The sequence below is a fragment of the Gymnogyps californianus genome, chromosome 21 (genome assembly GCF_018139145.2).
Source record: "Gymnogyps californianus isolate 813 chromosome 21, ASM1813914v2, whole genome shotgun sequence".
Lineage (NCBI taxonomy): Eukaryota > Metazoa > Chordata > Aves > Accipitriformes > Cathartidae > Gymnogyps > Gymnogyps californianus.
In genome coordinates, this window is record NC_059491.1 from 4796711 (window position 1) to 4813701 (window position 16991).

General features: G+C 44.4%; 1 protein-coding gene across 1 annotated transcript; it reads left to right on the forward strand.

Annotated features, from left to right (window-relative positions):
* Window positions 1-3441: 3441 nt before the first annotated feature.
* Window positions 3442-14725, forward strand: CA6 (carbonic anhydrase 6). Its single transcript, XM_050909656.1, has 9 exons — window positions 3442-3496; window positions 5574-5756; window positions 9601-9749; window positions 10157-10252; window positions 10823-10889; window positions 11480-11637; window positions 12812-12935; window positions 13445-13543; window positions 14070-14725. The coding sequence occupies exons 2-9, from the start codon at window positions 5735-5737 to the stop codon at window positions 14723-14725; spliced, it is 1371 nt and encodes a 456-aa protein (XP_050765613.1). The 5' UTR covers window positions 3442-3496; window positions 5574-5734.
* Window positions 14726-16991: the final 2266 nt, after the last annotated feature.

A 16991-nucleotide genomic window follows, 5' to 3' on the forward strand; every position in this document is an offset into this window, starting at 1 on the left:
TTCTGACTTCTGTGATCTCTGTATGTAGTTGAAAGCCAGGGGGCAAAGAGGGGGGGGGGGGGAAAGCGTGGGCAAAATTTCAAAGAAGGCAGTTTTGGAAGGAAGATGTAAAAACATTACAGGAATTGTTGAATAAAAGGATCTCATGTTTCAATCTGCACAGCTATTGCCAACTTTAGTCATGGGTCTGGGCCTACCAGCACTAGCTGCTTTTTGTCTGTCATAAAACTTGTGTAGGCTCTGAATACTTTTATTCATCGAGCATGACTTCAGCAGAGAGAGCTCTATCTGAAGAGGTTTTAGACTCACTTATGAAAACCTAGATAGCCTGATTGAAGGCAATCTGTCCGTCTCACATCAAACAGCCTGTTCCTGGTCAAATGTTTGCTGGACTTGGGAGTGATGCAGCTATTACTGCAGCCCCTGATGAGATTCCTGCTGATTCAGAGGGAAAGGAGTTAACCCTTTCAAGTTCTGGGTCAAAGGAGCGCTGAGGTATTGAGCCAGCTACTTCAATGCAGTGTCAAGGTTTTAATGTGGCTACCAATACTCAGAATGGATCTGAAAGTCAGACTTGAGCTGAGCTTTAGGCCAGCGAGGACAGAGGGAATAGCCTGGGAGAAGCAGGATTTAAAAGATGGCAAAGAGTCAGGGAAAACTGTAGAGATAAAAGTGAAGTGCATGGAAAGCAATGATGTGGGATAAAAGGCTTATTTCCTACTGTAGTCGAGGCGGGAGGGGGGAGGCTGAAGTCTGTGTAACTGCGTCTGTGTGAAAGTAGCCTGCCTTTGTGAACAAATCATGCCAAGAGCATTCATGGCTGAGATACCCAACATTAGATTTTCCCACTGGCTAAATTTGGGTGCAGAGATGAGTCCTGTCAGACCTACAATCTTCTTCATCTGTAAAACATCAGTTTACTTTAAGCACGGTCCTGCCGTGATATCTGGAGTTCCTAGGCACTATGTCCATACTTCTCCCTAGCAATTATATTGAGGTAGCAAAACAGATGACTAACAAAGACAAGCCTCAAGCCAGCCAGGTTTAATACCATATAGACTAAAAAAAGCTACTCCAAGAATCAATAAGCAATGGTTGACGTGTGCAATACTTTGTACAGAGGAAGGACTCCTTCCGTAGTATTTAGCTTGTAGTTAGAAGCTTAATGTTCAAATATATTTGAAGAGTTTAATTAAAATTATTGTTCTGTCATAACTCCAAAACAAATTCATACTTAGTGCCCTTAGTAAATCCTCTCCCTAGATTGCTGCGTCTTCCAGAGTAGCCACTAATCTGGGGGAAGCTAACTTGAGCTAACAGAGATGTGGGTTTTGGATGTGCTGAGCACCCACAGCTCCTGCTGATGTCAAGTGAAATGTCACAATTTTAGCATGTTGCAAAAGCTCCATTAAAAATTAGTTCACTGTCATCTCCAGTTTCCTGGCACCAGTACATTCTCGAATGGGCTTTATTTCAAACCCTTTGTGCAGACTGGGCTAGCAGATCGATAAAGCACAGGCAAGAGAAACAGCTTGTCCCTAAATGACATCCATTTAAACACTCTTGGCGCGCACACACAGGCAGGGTGACAGGAGGGATGCTTTGGTGCAGAGGTGACCTCCTGTTCTTGACTCGTGTTCACACCCTCATGTGCTGCTGTGTGGAATCCTAGAGTGTAAACAGGTATAAACCCCAAAATTTCTCCCTCAGCTAATTTCAAAGCCTATTTACCCAACTGGATACACAAGGATTATGAAGTGCATTGCAGGGCATGTTTGATTAGTTTAGTCCTTACACAGTTCAGTGCAACTGTCAGAATAAATGACTTTAGGGGAGAGAGGGGAAAAATATACATTTGGTTAATCAACTCAATATTACAGCAGTTCCCAAAGATTAAATATGCACTGAACAAAACAGCAAACCAGGAAAGGCCTTTTAATTTTAACAATTCACTTGCAAATAATAAGATTTTGAATAAAAAAACCCTGCTTTTGTTCTTCAGCACAGTCTAATCCTAGAAACCTGAGTTCACGTGAAATCTGTAACTCACCTATGGCTCTTATTGTTGAATTGCTGTTATTCCATACCTTATTGCTGAAAATAATAATTACAAATATTATTGCAAGTGGCAGGGACATTGCAAACAGATGCGCTGAGATTTCACTGATGTGAGCTTGCTTGCCAAATGTTTGATATTGCTGCCTGTCACCTAAAATCGACAGCAAAGTTGTACTGCATTTGGTGGAAGCTGTAGCTCTTCTCAGTACCAGGTGAAAATTCCATTCCTGGGGAGATTTCTGCTCCCCTTTTGTTATTAAACCGTGGGTTTATGGGTTGGGAGGCATTGCTGGGCAGAAAGGGCTGTCAGTAGTGTGTCATTCTTGGGGGGGAGAAGGCTTTTCCCAGGGAATGACATTTGTCTAGTAACAGGATACAAAAAGGCAGGCAGAAGATCCATGGTCTGTTCCTGGTCTGCCAAATGACTTTTTTACTGAACCTTAGGCAATTATTTGGTTGGGACACATTTTTAAGGAAATCAGGTGTCTGAAGATGTACAGAGCAGGTACTGAAGTCCACAAGAGCATTTAGACATCTGACACCTGCTGGTTTTTATTTGAATTCCTGGTGTTTTTTAAGAAGTCATCAGGGTTTCAGTATCTTGTATTGTGCCTATATCTTTCAACAGTCTAAACAGCTTTTCAGAGCTCTGACTTTTCCAAAGGTTGCAAATCTCTCACATTCAAAACTAGATTTTCAGTGACTAGGGAAGGTGTTGAAAGCAAAATGCTTTGAAATACTAGGCTTGTGGGTGTGGAGCACTTTCAAATCTGGCCTCAGAAGTCTGATTTTCAAAGGAGCTAAGTGTCTACAATTTTGACTTCTAATAAGATTGTGAAGGCTCTGAACTTTTGAAAACCAGTCCCTTAAATGCCTTCTGCCTCGGCTCCTTCCTCTGTGTAACAAGGAAACAGTTGGCCACCTCAGGACAGTGTTTTGAGATCTGTGTTAGGTATCTTTGCTTACAAAGCACTGTTGTAAGGATACTTGCAATGAAGCTTCTCTACCGGCTCATCAGGAATGAACAGGACAGGAAAAGTGGGCAGAGAGTGTTTAGCAGCTGAGGTCAGACAGTGACTCCGAGGCCATCAGCTTTGGCCAGTGAGGGGAAATGCGTTCCATTTGCACGCGCAGCTTGCTAAAGAGGATCAATAAAGTTCCTTTAGTGTTCAAAGCCGACTGTCCAAATAAAATATCTCTGTGGCATTGTTTGCTGTTATTGTTTTGGATGGGTGAAGAGAAGGGCAGGATGGGTGCTGGAAAGGCCAGACCTGGAGTAAATTGGTATTTACGCTTCCTGAGGATTTTTTAAGAAATGCACTCCCCACCTTGGTTCTGACTGCAGATACAGCGAGAGACATGTGGATCACAGCGGTCTTGTTCCACCTGCTCCTGGTGCATCTGAGCTGCTCTCACCTAGTGCACTGGACATACAAAGGTAATGAAAAATGAGGCTGTTTTGGGATCGCTACTGCTTGCTAAGGATGCTCCCGTCCTTTTTGTGCTGCAGAAGCAACACTCAGCTTAACTCTCTTTCCATTAGTGAAAGATCACAGAGCAGCTAATTTATTCCACTTTATTGATGCCTGTGTGTCTTGAAAGTGATTCTCTTCAATGTCACCCCTTTTTACTCCTTTGTGTGGTTAGGACACATTGTCAGATTTGGCAGACTAATGAGGTTCAAACAATGGGGGAAATCTTTACAATGTGTTAGAATAAAAGCTGCCCTTTGGATGCTCCTGGAAGGAAAAGCTTTAAATACTGCCTGCTTATTATTTTATTGTCATATCCCATGCAGTACAGATCACTAAGAAGTGCTTATTTATGTATTTATATATTTTGTGAAATTTTATCTGATTTTCATTTGTTTCAGGGGGTTGTTTGCAGAGCTCATTGAAGTAAATAGTAGTCCTTTTATGATCTTCACTGGGCTGGGAATCAAGCTAAAACAAAGGATATTGTTGAATAGATGCAATATTGCAATTAGGACACTAAGCTGTTTACAGAAGTTCTCTCTGGATTTTCTTTTGGCCAGCTTGTCCGCATCTCCTAAGCCCCCCATATTTAATCAATGTCAGGAAACAAATACCTGCAAACTGACATTGCTTAAATGAAATAAAAAGAAAAGAATTAGCAAATAGTAACAAATCCTCAGCTGTGGCTGTAATTATTACAATTTGAAAGTTAGGAAGATTATGAAGTAGCTTTGAACTATTTTCTTTTTACAACAATCATCTCTCCTTCTAAACCATCTCTGCAGGATTTGAAGTCAGTGAGTTCAACAATCACATGATGATTATTCCTTAGCTCTAGCTGTCTGTCTCACGCAGACATGACTGACATTGATCAATATATTGCAGTTCTGGGGTGAAGAAGAAAAGGTTTCCTTACTGATTGTCAGTCACAGCCATGACAGAGATGGCTACTATCCTTAAAATCCTAAATATAGCACTATGGAGAGCGCAAATAGCTTTGAAGGGTTCAAGCATTTGTTAAGAGTTTGAGCAGCACCCAGACCTTTGCATGAAAGATTCAAATTAGGGCTAAGAGGCTTAGAGCCATTGGAAAAAGGACAGCATCCAGCATGCCAGGTCTCCTACACATTTGCTTCCTCCATAGGCGACCACAGGAGGTTTTTAGTATTAAATACTTGCAGAGATGATGAGCACATGCAGGTGAAGCTAGGGTCTTTAGTTCTTAGTCCAATGTCAAAGGTTTATGTCTGAGCTAGTGAGACTGAGCCAGAAAAGGAGCTGGTATCAACACTTAGCATGACCTTTAGGGGCTATTAGGCCTGGAGGCTGAAGGGGCATCAAGAGCTCAGAGCAATCAACTGAATCCTGAAATTGGGACGCCCAGGTCCTATTCCATACCAGGATCTGCCTCACAAAAGCAATGAATCCCTTTCTCATTATTTGTTGTGTGTAAAAAGCGGGCACCAGGAAGAGGCATAGCATGGCACTCTAGAGAGAGGTGGATTTTGTTAATAAAAACACACCCAGGACATCAAAGCCACCCCAGACCAGATACAAAAGGTTCCATTTATTGAAACCATTTCACTCCTATTCTTCTTTGTTAGCTCTCTCCCTAGTTAAAAATAGCAAATTTGCTGCCAGTTCCTGATCCTAAGCAGAGACTTCCCACCTGTTGCCCTGGTCCTATTCACTCTCACATCAGTTGAGAACCTGATTCCACACCTTTGGCAGCTGAGACCCATTTAAATCCCCATTTCTATATAAACACTGCTTCTCTTTCAGTGGGGGTTCAGTCTCCAGCAATCAGTAAGCTATTACTGCAATGCAGGTTTCTTATTTTGCAGCACAGTTATCCTGCAGACAGAATAATGTTATTTTCACTCTAAGGAAGGCAGAGCAACCTTTTATTGCTGCAGCTCCTGGTGTTATAACTACTAGATTGACATGCCCTGCTAGCAAGTGAGGAGAGTTGTCTGACTCCTGAGCTAACAGCAGTTCTCAGCATGTCCTAACGACCCAGTTTGTTTCTCTTCCACACAGAAGGAGAGCTGGATGAAGAGCACTGGGGAAAGCACTTTGCAGACTGTGCTGGCAAGCACCAATCTCCAATTGACATCCAGAGGAAAAAAGTGAGGTACAACCCCCAGTTGCTGCAGCTGGAGCTGAGTGGTTATGATGGGCCTTTGCAGGGGGATTTCACAATGACCAACAACGGTCACTCTGGTAAGACTGGGGGAATCCTTCTCACGACCTACCTAAAAAGAGGAGCTGGTCAAGAAGTCATTGCTGACAAAGGAGGAGCCCGAAACAGAAATCAGGGCATAGAGCTCAAGGAGTTTATTTGGTCCTGCAGCAGCTCTAGCTGTCAGTCACCTTTCTGTCAGAAAGAGAAGCTCTAAGGCACAAGGAAGCAAGTGCTGCCTGTCCCCTCCAGCCCTGTTTTGCCCCCCGAGCCATGGCCTCATACCTGCATGGATCACTGCACAGGCAGCATCCAGGGGCCTCCCATGCACGGTTTCCATGACAGTGGGCGATGCTGGTAGCCAACAGTGCAGGGAACAGGCCAGCAGCAGCAAAGCAAAGGCCTTACATTTTTGAAATGCAGATATCTTTAATGGTAGGTCTGTCCTGAAAACCCAACCCTTTTATCCACACCTCTTTGTTAGCATCCTGCACCGATGAGTTCAAGTTTCTGTGCATCATACCAGGTTGAGTACTGCAGTGCGTTCAGTAGGAGAAAGAACATACCCTCCTGCTGGGACAGCTGATGGACAAGACACCTGAACCTGACAGCTTTCTGCTTTGAAGCTATGAAGCAGGCTATGGCGTACCCTCTGGGGGTTTCACCTGGGCAGCGTAGCATGCACTTATTACATTGGGTTTGGGGTATAAAGGAGACTTTATGAGTTCAGGTATGTATTTTCCTCACACATGCAGGATTTGGGAACAGCTCCTGTGTGTTCATGTCAGCACTCTGCCATAGCTAGAACATAATCACAAACCTTTTGTGGCCAACAAGTGACACTAGGTTGAAACGCGATGGAATGAGCCAGCTTTGCTGTAGCAGTAGGCAGTTTTTTCTCCCCTGGCTGAGCAGATGTCCTGGGAGGATGTCAAGCTCATGACAGTGCAGGAACAGATTATTCATTTTAGCTGATCTAAGTGCTATTCACAGACAATGCCCCCCCCCCCTTTTTTTTTTTAACTCACCTTACTTTACTTTGCCATTTTGCTTCATTCTGCTCTCCTGGTTTTGCTGTTTTCCCCAATCAGACAGGAAAGCTCTCCAGAAACACATGTATAAACCAGAGAAATAAAAGGCAGTTACGTTTCTGCAAGCTATTTTCTCTGTTAGACATTAAAAAGGGATAAAAGGTAGCTAGAGCATTATAGATTGACCCTTTCTTTCAGTGAACTACAAGACTGCAAGACCATAGTAGTGAGTGGTACTTGGGGCATACTGACTCCTCTCTGCATTTAGAAAAGGCATCTTTTGCCCCTGTGCAATAACAAGAACTAGAAGTGATAGGAATGGAGTACCATAGTTCAGTAGCAAGTTTGCACCTGAGGCTCGGTTAGATGTAGGTCACACAAAGTACAACACAGAGAAGAATCCCTCCCTTACAGTCAGAGAATTGATATTTCAGGTCTCAGGAAGGGAAGCTGAAGCACAGCGTGGGTTAAAAGCCTTGCCTTTGGCCACACAGTCTCAGGGCAAGGCTTATAATTTAGGAGGTCCTGGATTCCCCTGCTGCAGTCTGTAATTCATTGTCTAAATAATTAATCAGCTGGTAGTGTTAGGATAATGCTTTTGGACGACAGATGAGCAATAAGAATTTTCTAATAGCTGCAGTGGAGAGGGAATGAGTATTTTTGGGAAGGTGTTTGGAACATAAAGCTGGTAGCTCTTTAATCCCACATGACAGTCCTTTCTTCCTCTCTGTAACAGAGATAGAGAAATATGGTGTGAGAGCAAGGAAATGAAGTGATGAGAGACATACTGCCTTCAGAGAAAGACTGTTGTGATTGTATTTCTAAAAATCATAACTCCTGTTCGTCGCCCACACAAGCTCAACATTCAGTTAGCTCTCATGTCAGCATTGCTACCCTGACTGCCTACAAATTAATTTCTGCAGGTTTAGCTTTCAGATCTGACTGCACATGTGTATTCTGCTATTCTTTTGTTAACCTCAAAACAATGATTTTCTGATGCAGGGCATTTTAGTAAAGCACAAAGGCAAATGACTGTCCTTATTCACAGCTCCTGTGAAGTCAGGCTGTTTTCCTACTGGCTTCAGTGAGATGGGACAGGGTAGCAGTATCTCTCAAGGAAAATATTCCACTGGGCCACATCAGAAAACATCCAGCAGATCTGAAAGGGACAGGAGATGGATTTATCAGCAGGACTCTTCTTACAGGCTCTCAGGATCTGATTCTTAGTCTCACTTAAGCAGCCAGCTACTTTCTCTCTAGTTGTATAGAGTTCACACTCTAGTCTGTGCGCAGACACACTCACAGATAACCTTAGGTTAATGAAACCTTTTGTATTTGGCATCTGGACTTTTTGTTTCTTTTTTAAACACGATTGGTCCTCCAGCAGGTAGTGAGGACATGCACAGCTCTGCAAGATTAAAATGTCATCCACGCAGGATGCGCGCAACTTCCTCCAGTAGCAGATTTGTCTTAGAATTAGGACCTCAAGTGTGGCCTTCATTAACTCAGCTGCCTGAGAGGCCAGAGATGGGAAAATAGGCTGGCTGCGTGTGCTGTAATCTGTAAGACAGTAATGGACAAGAGTCCAAATTGCAGAGCAGAAACGCTAGAGAAAGGCACAGTTGCAGTCAGATTCACACTGCATAATCCCCGCTGATTTTCCACTGCCTGGCAAAACTAGAACTAAGCATGAGTAAGGCACTTACAGCTCAGAGCAGTCATACTTTCCATACACACTTTACACTGGTGAAAAGTAGAAGCAAACTGGGCTGTTACCTACCTTCATGCTTTCAGCAAAGTATTGCATAAAATATCTTACAGAAGACTTAGGCTTCCCATAAACTCAGAACACAATTCTCTGGCTGTGTTTTGCAGAAAGTAGAAACCATAGTGAGGTACTTGAGGTAAATAACCCTAATTATGGAAGGCAGTCAGCAGGGATCTTATGTAAAAAGGTAGACGGTTTTTCTTCCCCACTCTAGACTCTTTGCGATATTACAAGGAAACATGTTTTCATCTTGTCCATGTGTAAACAGTTTACAAACAAAAGAAACTTCTCACAAACGCAAACTATGACTAATGAAGCATATACTGTGCTACATTTTGCAAGGATAGTTGCTATTTTTTTATAACGTGCTCTAGGCTTTCATTAGGATGAGGCAATTCTCCATTTTTGCTCCCAAGTTTGGCATATTTATTAACATAATATACGAATTGTGGCAGTACATTAGCAGGAAGACAAATGTTTCGTAGTCTCTTTGTGAATACTCCTTGGCAAGGAGAAGCAAAGAGATTTGTCTCTACAAATCCTTCAAGCATTAACACAGCCTTTTCAAACTTACAGGGCTCTGGCCCAGTACGCCTGTTCCTAGAAGATGCAGAGTCCAGAATACTGGAAATGATGATGACAGGTTAGATGAGGCCAGTCACTTTGTTGATTTCTATCCCCCTTTTCTTCCTTGGAAATAAAGTAGTTAACAAATCCGTGCAGAGCCTTGCAAGATGTGAGGTACTGTGCGAGAGATTAGCACTAAAAGCACTTTTATTACTGCCTAAGGAAAAACCCAGAGCTGCTCAGATGCAAAAAAAAGTCTGCAGACACAGCTAGTGCCCAGTCATCTTTGTGCCTGGTGTGGTCTTTGTGGTGCACAAGCCTGAGGTCAGGAAGGATTTTAAGCACACCTAGCTTTAAGCTTCAGTGGTTTTCCTTGCATACTGGAGTTAGTTCCCTGAACATGACTGTGCCAGCTTCTTTCAGAGAGGGTGCTATTGGCAGAAAGCACTAGGCACTGTAAGCGTAGCTACAAGAACAGGCATGGCTGCACCCACTGCTGTCTCCAATCCTGTTTTTCAGTTCAGATTGATTTGCCACCCACCATGCACATCTCCAGAGGACTCCCAGGCCTCTACACAGCTGTACAGATGCATCTGCACTGGGGTGGCCTGGACCTGGAGACCAGCGGCTCTGAACACACCATAGATGGGATGAGATACTTCGCAGAGGTACTTGTGAACAGAGCAGGCTGGAGAGAGGGTGCATTGCAAGTCTGGCAATTGGGAAATGGGAAGCTGCAGCCCATAAAGCCTGCAGGAAGCAATGCAGAGGCAAGTGGGAGAAATGGGGCTCCCATAAGTGCAGGTGGTTGGTGTGATGCAAGGGCTGAGCTTGATGGTGCTGGCACAGAAGACTAAGAAAAGCTGTTGCATTAACACTAATACCCTTCAAAGATGGAGTTGTTCCTCCACATTCATCACAAACCTATTAAACTAAAGGTCTGTTTGGCTGTGCAGTGAGGCACAAGCAGCAGGAGGTGGGATGGTGACTCTCTTCAGTCTGTATTTGGTCCTTTAAAGCACTGAGGAAGCCATTTATCACTTCTTCCTAAATGACCCTGTCTCTCTTCTGACAGCTGCACATTGTCCATTACAACTCAGCTGACTACTCAAGCTTTGAAGAAGCCAAAGACAAACCAAACGGATTAGCTGTGCTTGCCTTCCTGTATGCGGTAGGTTTGATGCCCAGGCTGCTGAGCAAGGCCAGTCTGTAATCACTGTTTATACTATAATTGCAGCCTGAGCAGGTCCAGACACAAGCAGCCTGTGCTAGGTTTGCACATCTATCCTAAGAGATGATGTCTGCCACCGGTTTGAGGAAGCTGTGCTATAGCAGGACTGTTCTTGCCTTATGTCATCTGGGGCTCACACAGTACCAGCCAATACAACTTTGGAGCCTCAGAAAAATTTGCCCCATAAGAAGTACAGATGGATTATCAGGTGGGGCAGCTGGGTTTTCCCTGCTGTACCTCAAGGCTTTGCTCTGATTTGCAAATGGGAACACTTGATTTTGTGTGGATTTAGAAGTGGTGAAAAAGGATCCTTACAGTTCACTATTCTAACCTGAGATCTATGTGTACATACCTTATCATGCCTAGGATTGTCCAGCCTATCAAGAGATCTGCGATAGTATTTGTTCTCTTTGGCTCCCAATTGAACAATTAGTCCTCCAAAGCTGATTAGTAGTATAGAAGGACAGGCAGTTCACTAACCTTTTGTTCAAGTTTCTGTGCTGTGTTTAGGATGGGCACTTCGAGAATACCTACTACAGTGAATTCATTTCCAAACTGGCAAAAATCAGGTTTGCAGGTAAGACCCGGCAACGCCTTTCTCCATCCTCGATATTCTCAAAGCCGGTACATATGTACTGGCTCTGGGGACAGACATTTTGCTGCTGCTTTGCTTGCAATTATGTGGCCAAGCATCCTCAGCCATGCACAACTTCACACCGTCACTGCCCACGCCTCTCAAACAGCAGCCCACACAGCAGGGTGGTGGGGAAGATGCTCAAGGCAGCAATAAACATACTCCTGGGAGGTCTACGCAACACACTGCAGCACCGTCAAGTAACAACTTCCTACGATCCTGCAGTCTGTACGCCCAGACAGCAGGTGCTCTGCTGCACTGAGATGCTCTGCTTCCTGGGAGGACTAACAGCCACCGGCAGAGCACCGAGGTGCAGTTGCTCACCACCTCCAGGACCCCAGCTATCTCTGAATGACAAACCGTAGATCCACTGAAAGGACCATTCGTTTCCCTCCATCTTCATCCAGTTCTGCTAAAGGTCTAATATACCAGTGCTCTGGGCAAAGGGATTTGCCAACCCCAGCTCTAACAACACTCTCGCCTTTCTCTTCATTCCCCATTCATTGTTAATATTGCCTCTGTTTCCTTTTGAGGTCAATCAACAAAACTCATTTCTCTGGATGTCCAAGCCATGCTGCCAGAAAACCTCTTGCGCTTCTACAGGTACCAGGGCTCACTAACAACCCCACCTTGCTCCGAGAGTGTGATCTGGACCATCTTTCACTCTCCGATTGTCCTGTCACACACACAGGTAAGTGATAACTGTTTACCAGACAGAGCGGCTTCTCTTTCCTCCATGCTTCACCTTTCCACATGAGTTTCCTTTTCTGTCCTCCAGTGATTTGGGGAACAGCCTGACAGAGGAGCTAATAGGGCATTTCTCATATAGGGCTTTTGGGATAGACTCCTGAGCCACTGGAATTACAGGTGGCTGTAATGACGCTGTGATGCTACATCACAGCAAGGGTCAGTATCTGTATAGCAGCAGTTTGCCTGAGCTCTGGTGAGCGATAACAAAGCTCTCTGCTCAGTTAAGCTCAACCATACTGAAACACTATAAAAAGGAAGAGACCAGTCAGAATCAACAAGGCAAAAACTACTGCAAGAGAGTCCAAACTCCCCCCCCCCCCGCAAAATCATGAAAGAGCCATTCATAACATTAAAATAATTACAGAATAATTGGCACATTTTTAGAAGAGTATTTGGGGTTTTTCTTGTCTACACTTACATTGTGCAGCTAGATTGATCATTTCAGGAGTGGCCTGCTGTGAGTTTTGGCTGTGTGAGAGGAGAGGATTCATCCAGGCTCCAGCAGAGGCATTACAGAGGACCTTGTTGAGTGCACAGGAGCACTGGGCAGTAACCCCACTTGTCCCAGCAGCTGAATACCATCACATGGCAGGATCCCCTTCTCTGTCTGCCTTGTCAGGACAAAGGCTTTAGCAGGGAAAAAAGTAACACAAGTAAAATAAGCTTACTGTCGGGTCTTGCAGAGTGGTTCATCTTCCTTAATGAAAAAGAAGCATCAGAAACATTTTCTTCTAGAAGAACAAGGTAAAGTGGAGACTACAGTAGTGGAGGATCACAACGTGTTCTCATTTGAAAAATACTCTTTTTGGCAGGGGGGAGGCTAGTAGGCACTTGTGAGAAAGCAGTATTCTACAGAATAGCAGCAAAATCTCCATCCATGCATACCATCAGGCAGGTGTTAAAAACTTCCTTCAGGCAAAATACCTTTATCATTAATTAGCTGGTAAGAGCCCTCACGTTCTGTTCCTTTCTCTTGCTAATACTCAGCAAGACACCCTGTGGGTTCCTCTGTAACAAATTGCTGGGTTTAATCCTGAGCTGCAGGATCTGCACTGCACTTCTAGGCAAAACTGTTGTTCCCGTTGCCCTCCATAAGCAGCCTGTGTTGCTCACAGATCAGCCTCCTGGAGAACACCTTGCTGGACTGGCAAAACAGGACGCTGCGCAACGACTACCGGCACGCTCAGCCCCTCAACGGGCGGGTGGTGGAGTCCTCCTTCAGAGCCAAACTCACCCAAGGTAAAGGGAGTCAGCAGGCAGGACTCAGGCTTTCCCCAGGGAGGGGCAAGAAACCTATGTGGAAGGAGTTAAGTTGCAAATCACTTAAGCTAGGCATGCTGGAGGTCACCTTTCCCAGGAGTAGCAGTGTCCCTGCACAGCAGGTGGAGATGGCCCATGTGCCTCTTTGCCCCCTGCCAACACATCTTGCTTCTAACGCTGCAGCGGTGGCTGTAGGTTGTGTGCCAGCCCTTTGTTTTGACTGCAATGGTGTCACACATCTCCCAAGATAAGTGGTACCACGTGGCACCACACAAGAATACTAGGTTCCGGTGTGTCTGCATCCCTGTGGGTGAGGTACACTAACCATTGCAGAAACAACTCCGGCATGGCTGATTAGCCAGGCACCATATGGAGGTAAGACGCTGCATTTTAAAACAAAGGTTTTCCCCAAACCTTCTACAAACTAGAAAGCAGAAAATATACCATGGTCCTGGCCTTCTGTAAATTCAGCTGTCTGATCGCTCTAGAACAGTGCCATCCAGAAGAATTCAGCCTCAGACTGGAACAAATCCAGATGCAGCTCCAAGACATGAAGAGAGAGTTGCTGAATGGAGTGAGCCACATAGGTAAGAAACACACATCTATTCTTGAGTCCAGCTTACCTTGCAAGGACGAAGAGCTCATGCCCTGCTGTCCTTGATAGCCTAAAATCATTAACAGGTTTGGTACTGACATGTGCAGGTAGAATTTTGTCCCATATCTAGACCTGCTGATGGAAATTCTTCAACTGTAGCATCATTAAGGCTAGCCCTAATCTAGCTACTCTCACAGCAACTGCAGCTTTCTCCTGCAACACATAAGTACATTTTTTTTTTTTTTTACAAACAATGAGGAATTTAAGCTCACAGTTCCCCTAGGATAGATAATCATCATCTCTATTTTACACAAGATGAGAAAAGAGGAAGAGGGGGAAAGAAAAAGTGATTTTCCCAAACAGTTGGGTGAGGGAGCTAAGCTTTTCATCATTTCAAGTCCAAGCCCCTTCCCTGTTGGTACCACACACACCAGTAACTGTGGCTCAAGACAGCTAAGACTGCCACAGCCCTGCCAGTTCCTATGGATGTATTTTTCAGGATTTGGGCTTATTTATAGGCACAGCAGGAAATGTAACAGCTGGCTTTTTGGTTATTTCAGGTATTAAATCCAGCACTTTTCCAGCTTTCTACTTCCCTGTGGAAAACATTGAGAGTTTTGTGAAAGTTCATCCCCTCCATGATATGTCTCTCCAAGCCTTCACCTTATGTTTCTGGACAAAAGCCCAGCATGCTGGCAGTCAGACTATTCTCTCCTACTCCACACAGGAGAGGGATAATGAGCTAGTGATGACCGTGGGCACAGAGGTGGGATTGTGGATAGGAGGCCATTTCATCAGCTTCCCCCTGTACCACAAGGCACAAGATTGGTTGCACTACTGTATGGCATGGGCCTCCCAGTCTGGAATGGCAAATTTGTGGCTCAATGGAGCAGCTGGTAAAGCAAAGAGTATCCAGAAGGGGTATGTGAGCCAGGCTGGAGGGACACTTGTCCTTGGGAAAGATAGAGACACTCTTCTTGGGACGTTCTCCAACGGTTTTGCAGGGTGGATGACTCACGTGAACCTGTGGAGCCAAGTTCTCAGTCCTGCAGATGTTCGGGCACTTGCACTGTGCAAACCAGGGCAACTGAAGGGAGATGTCATAGCATGGGGAGAAACCTCCATGACCCTCTTGGGTGGGGTAGTTCTGGAGTCTGACACCAGCTGTCAGTGACTCCAACTTTTTGTTTTTAAGGCAGCAGAAGAATCCAAACTGCTTGCTGGGGAAACTGAGAAAAACTTAGATTATTTGCTTGTTTCTCCTTCTGCTTTGTATAGGGTGACTGTGCACCTGCTAGTGTTCCAGGTCATTTTTCCAAGAGAGCAAAGCCTCCATCAGTGGGATAGAGGCAGAGAACAGAGCAGAACTTAGCACAGTCCAACACCTTGCATTGTCACATCCCTCCCAGGAGTTTGATTTAGGTCCCCATACATAGATCTTCCTCCATGCCAAAGAGCTGCTCTCTTTGGCCAAAGGAGCCACTTTCTCAAAACTTCTCTCACACCCTTCACCCAGTCTCAGTTTCTCACTGTCTTCCCTGCGTGCATCCTTCCTTCCCATTCCTCACCATCAAATCACCAGCCCTTCCCCTGCAGATGTATCACATAGGAAAGGGTACGTAAAGCCCTTGCAGGACAGAGTGCGGCTCCTATGCAATCGTTGTGCTTTGATCAGTGGCATGCCTTCTTTTCTGTAAATGGATGTAGAGACAGAGCATGGAAACAGCTTCTTTTTCAACATGTATACATCACAAGTTTGAGAGCAGGTATAAAACTCATTTTCTAAGGTTAAAGTAAATCATGTAAAGAACTACCTCTATCAGCAACACAAAATCCATGCCAGGCTGTTCAACAATTCTGCTTTTTTCAAAAGAGAGGGCAGCAGCCCTGCATAACAAATTTAATTTCCCCATGTTAAATTATGCCATAATCAACCCCAAAACCCCTTAAACTAATAAATACTTTAAGAAATCCTCCATTTTTATCAGCGTGCACTTTACTTTCTTCTGAGAGTCAGCACTAGTCCTTAGACTCAGCTTTTCCAAACCAATTTAGCCTTCAGGTAGAATGGTGCTCTTAGGGAATACAACTGGAAACCAGTAGGGACCAAGCTCTAAACCATTTGAAGACTTTTTCAAGTTGTTTCAAGTACCTGAGAGCTGAGTTATTTCAAAAACTAAATTTAAGCAACTTGATGTGAGAAGCTAAAGACAAGTTAGGAAATGTTTGCTAACACAGGCTCCAACCTGTAGCCCACTGCACAGGAATCAACCTGAATTTGACTCCTGCAACGCAGCAGGGAGATTCTTACCCTCAGTTCACATTATTACCTGGTTTATGAATGTTCATTCATCTTTTAAAGTTTGGGGACATTGTAAAAAGAATAGAAGTCTCTGATTTAAGATGAAAAAGATTCATTTAAGGTTTTATCTTTTTCAAAGGCACCGAGAGCACAGGCTTTCTTTGTATGGGTTTGAATAAAATCCACATCCAATCAAGAACCATCAGAAGTTTCAGTTCAATACCACATATCTCTGGGGGACGAATGAGCTTCAACTGGCTCCTGCATGAGTAGGGATATGGGGGTTATTAAAGGATTAAGAGAGAGACTGTTGCTCTTTGGCAACTGAAGTGTAAACACTAGGGAGTGAAACGAGCTAAAAAGCTCAAGGACTAGAGTGTCACTGGAACAAATGGGTGTAAATTGGTTGTGAATAAGCATCAGCCAGATGGATGACCCCTAACCTCAAGAATAAGGCTTTGGAAGGAATCATCAGCAACAGCTGAGGACTAGGTTTGATTTGAAGGAGAGAGGTGGGTGAGCAGGGTGGGGGTGAGATTATAGTGATACACATTTCCAGTTTAGCAGTCCTTTGAAGCACACCAAGGAAGGACAAGAGTTGACAGGAAAAACGCCATTAACAGCCCATCTAACAAAGTACCTCAGAACAACTGACACACTCTCCACCCCAGAGAACCAAAGGCCTGGCATCACTCATGCTGGACCCTCAAATACATGAATGACAGTTCCTCATAGGAATATAGTGCACTCCTTGCACATGACTGACCAAAACCCAGCCCAAGTGCTGGCTTGTCCTGACCGACACATCTCAGGTGACACATCAGGGACATACATCACCTTATGACATAGGTTACTTGATCACAGGAATTGAGCTGGCTGAGGACGTTGCCCTTTCCTTGTGACAAATACCATGAATGGGTAATTTGCCTTGGCAGTGGCTATGCCATGAAACAGAATGGTCCTGCTAGTTACCCACAATGAGAACACTCTCAAGACACAATGGCTTATTTGGAAACTCCTGCTGTGGGAAGTTTGCAGAACATCTGAATGAAGATCAATATCAAACAATGAATTGATGTATTTGTTTTCCGCTGAACAGATCCTGAAAAATGTCTGGGCTGTCTCACAGCTTGCTGCT

Excerpts from the sequence above, each read along its gene's own strand:
- CA6 (XM_050909656.1), top strand. The coding sequence starts at position 5,735 with ATGACCAACAACGGTCACTCTG. Across the intron at positions 11,638-12,811 it reads TTGTCCTGTCACACACACAG|ATCAGCCTCCTGGAGAACAC; the intron begins GTAAGTGATAAC and ends TGTTGCTCACAG. Across the intron at positions 13,544-14,069 it reads GAATGGAGTGAGCCACATAG|GCACAGCAGGAAATGTAACA; the intron begins GTAAGAAACACA and ends GCTTATTTATAG.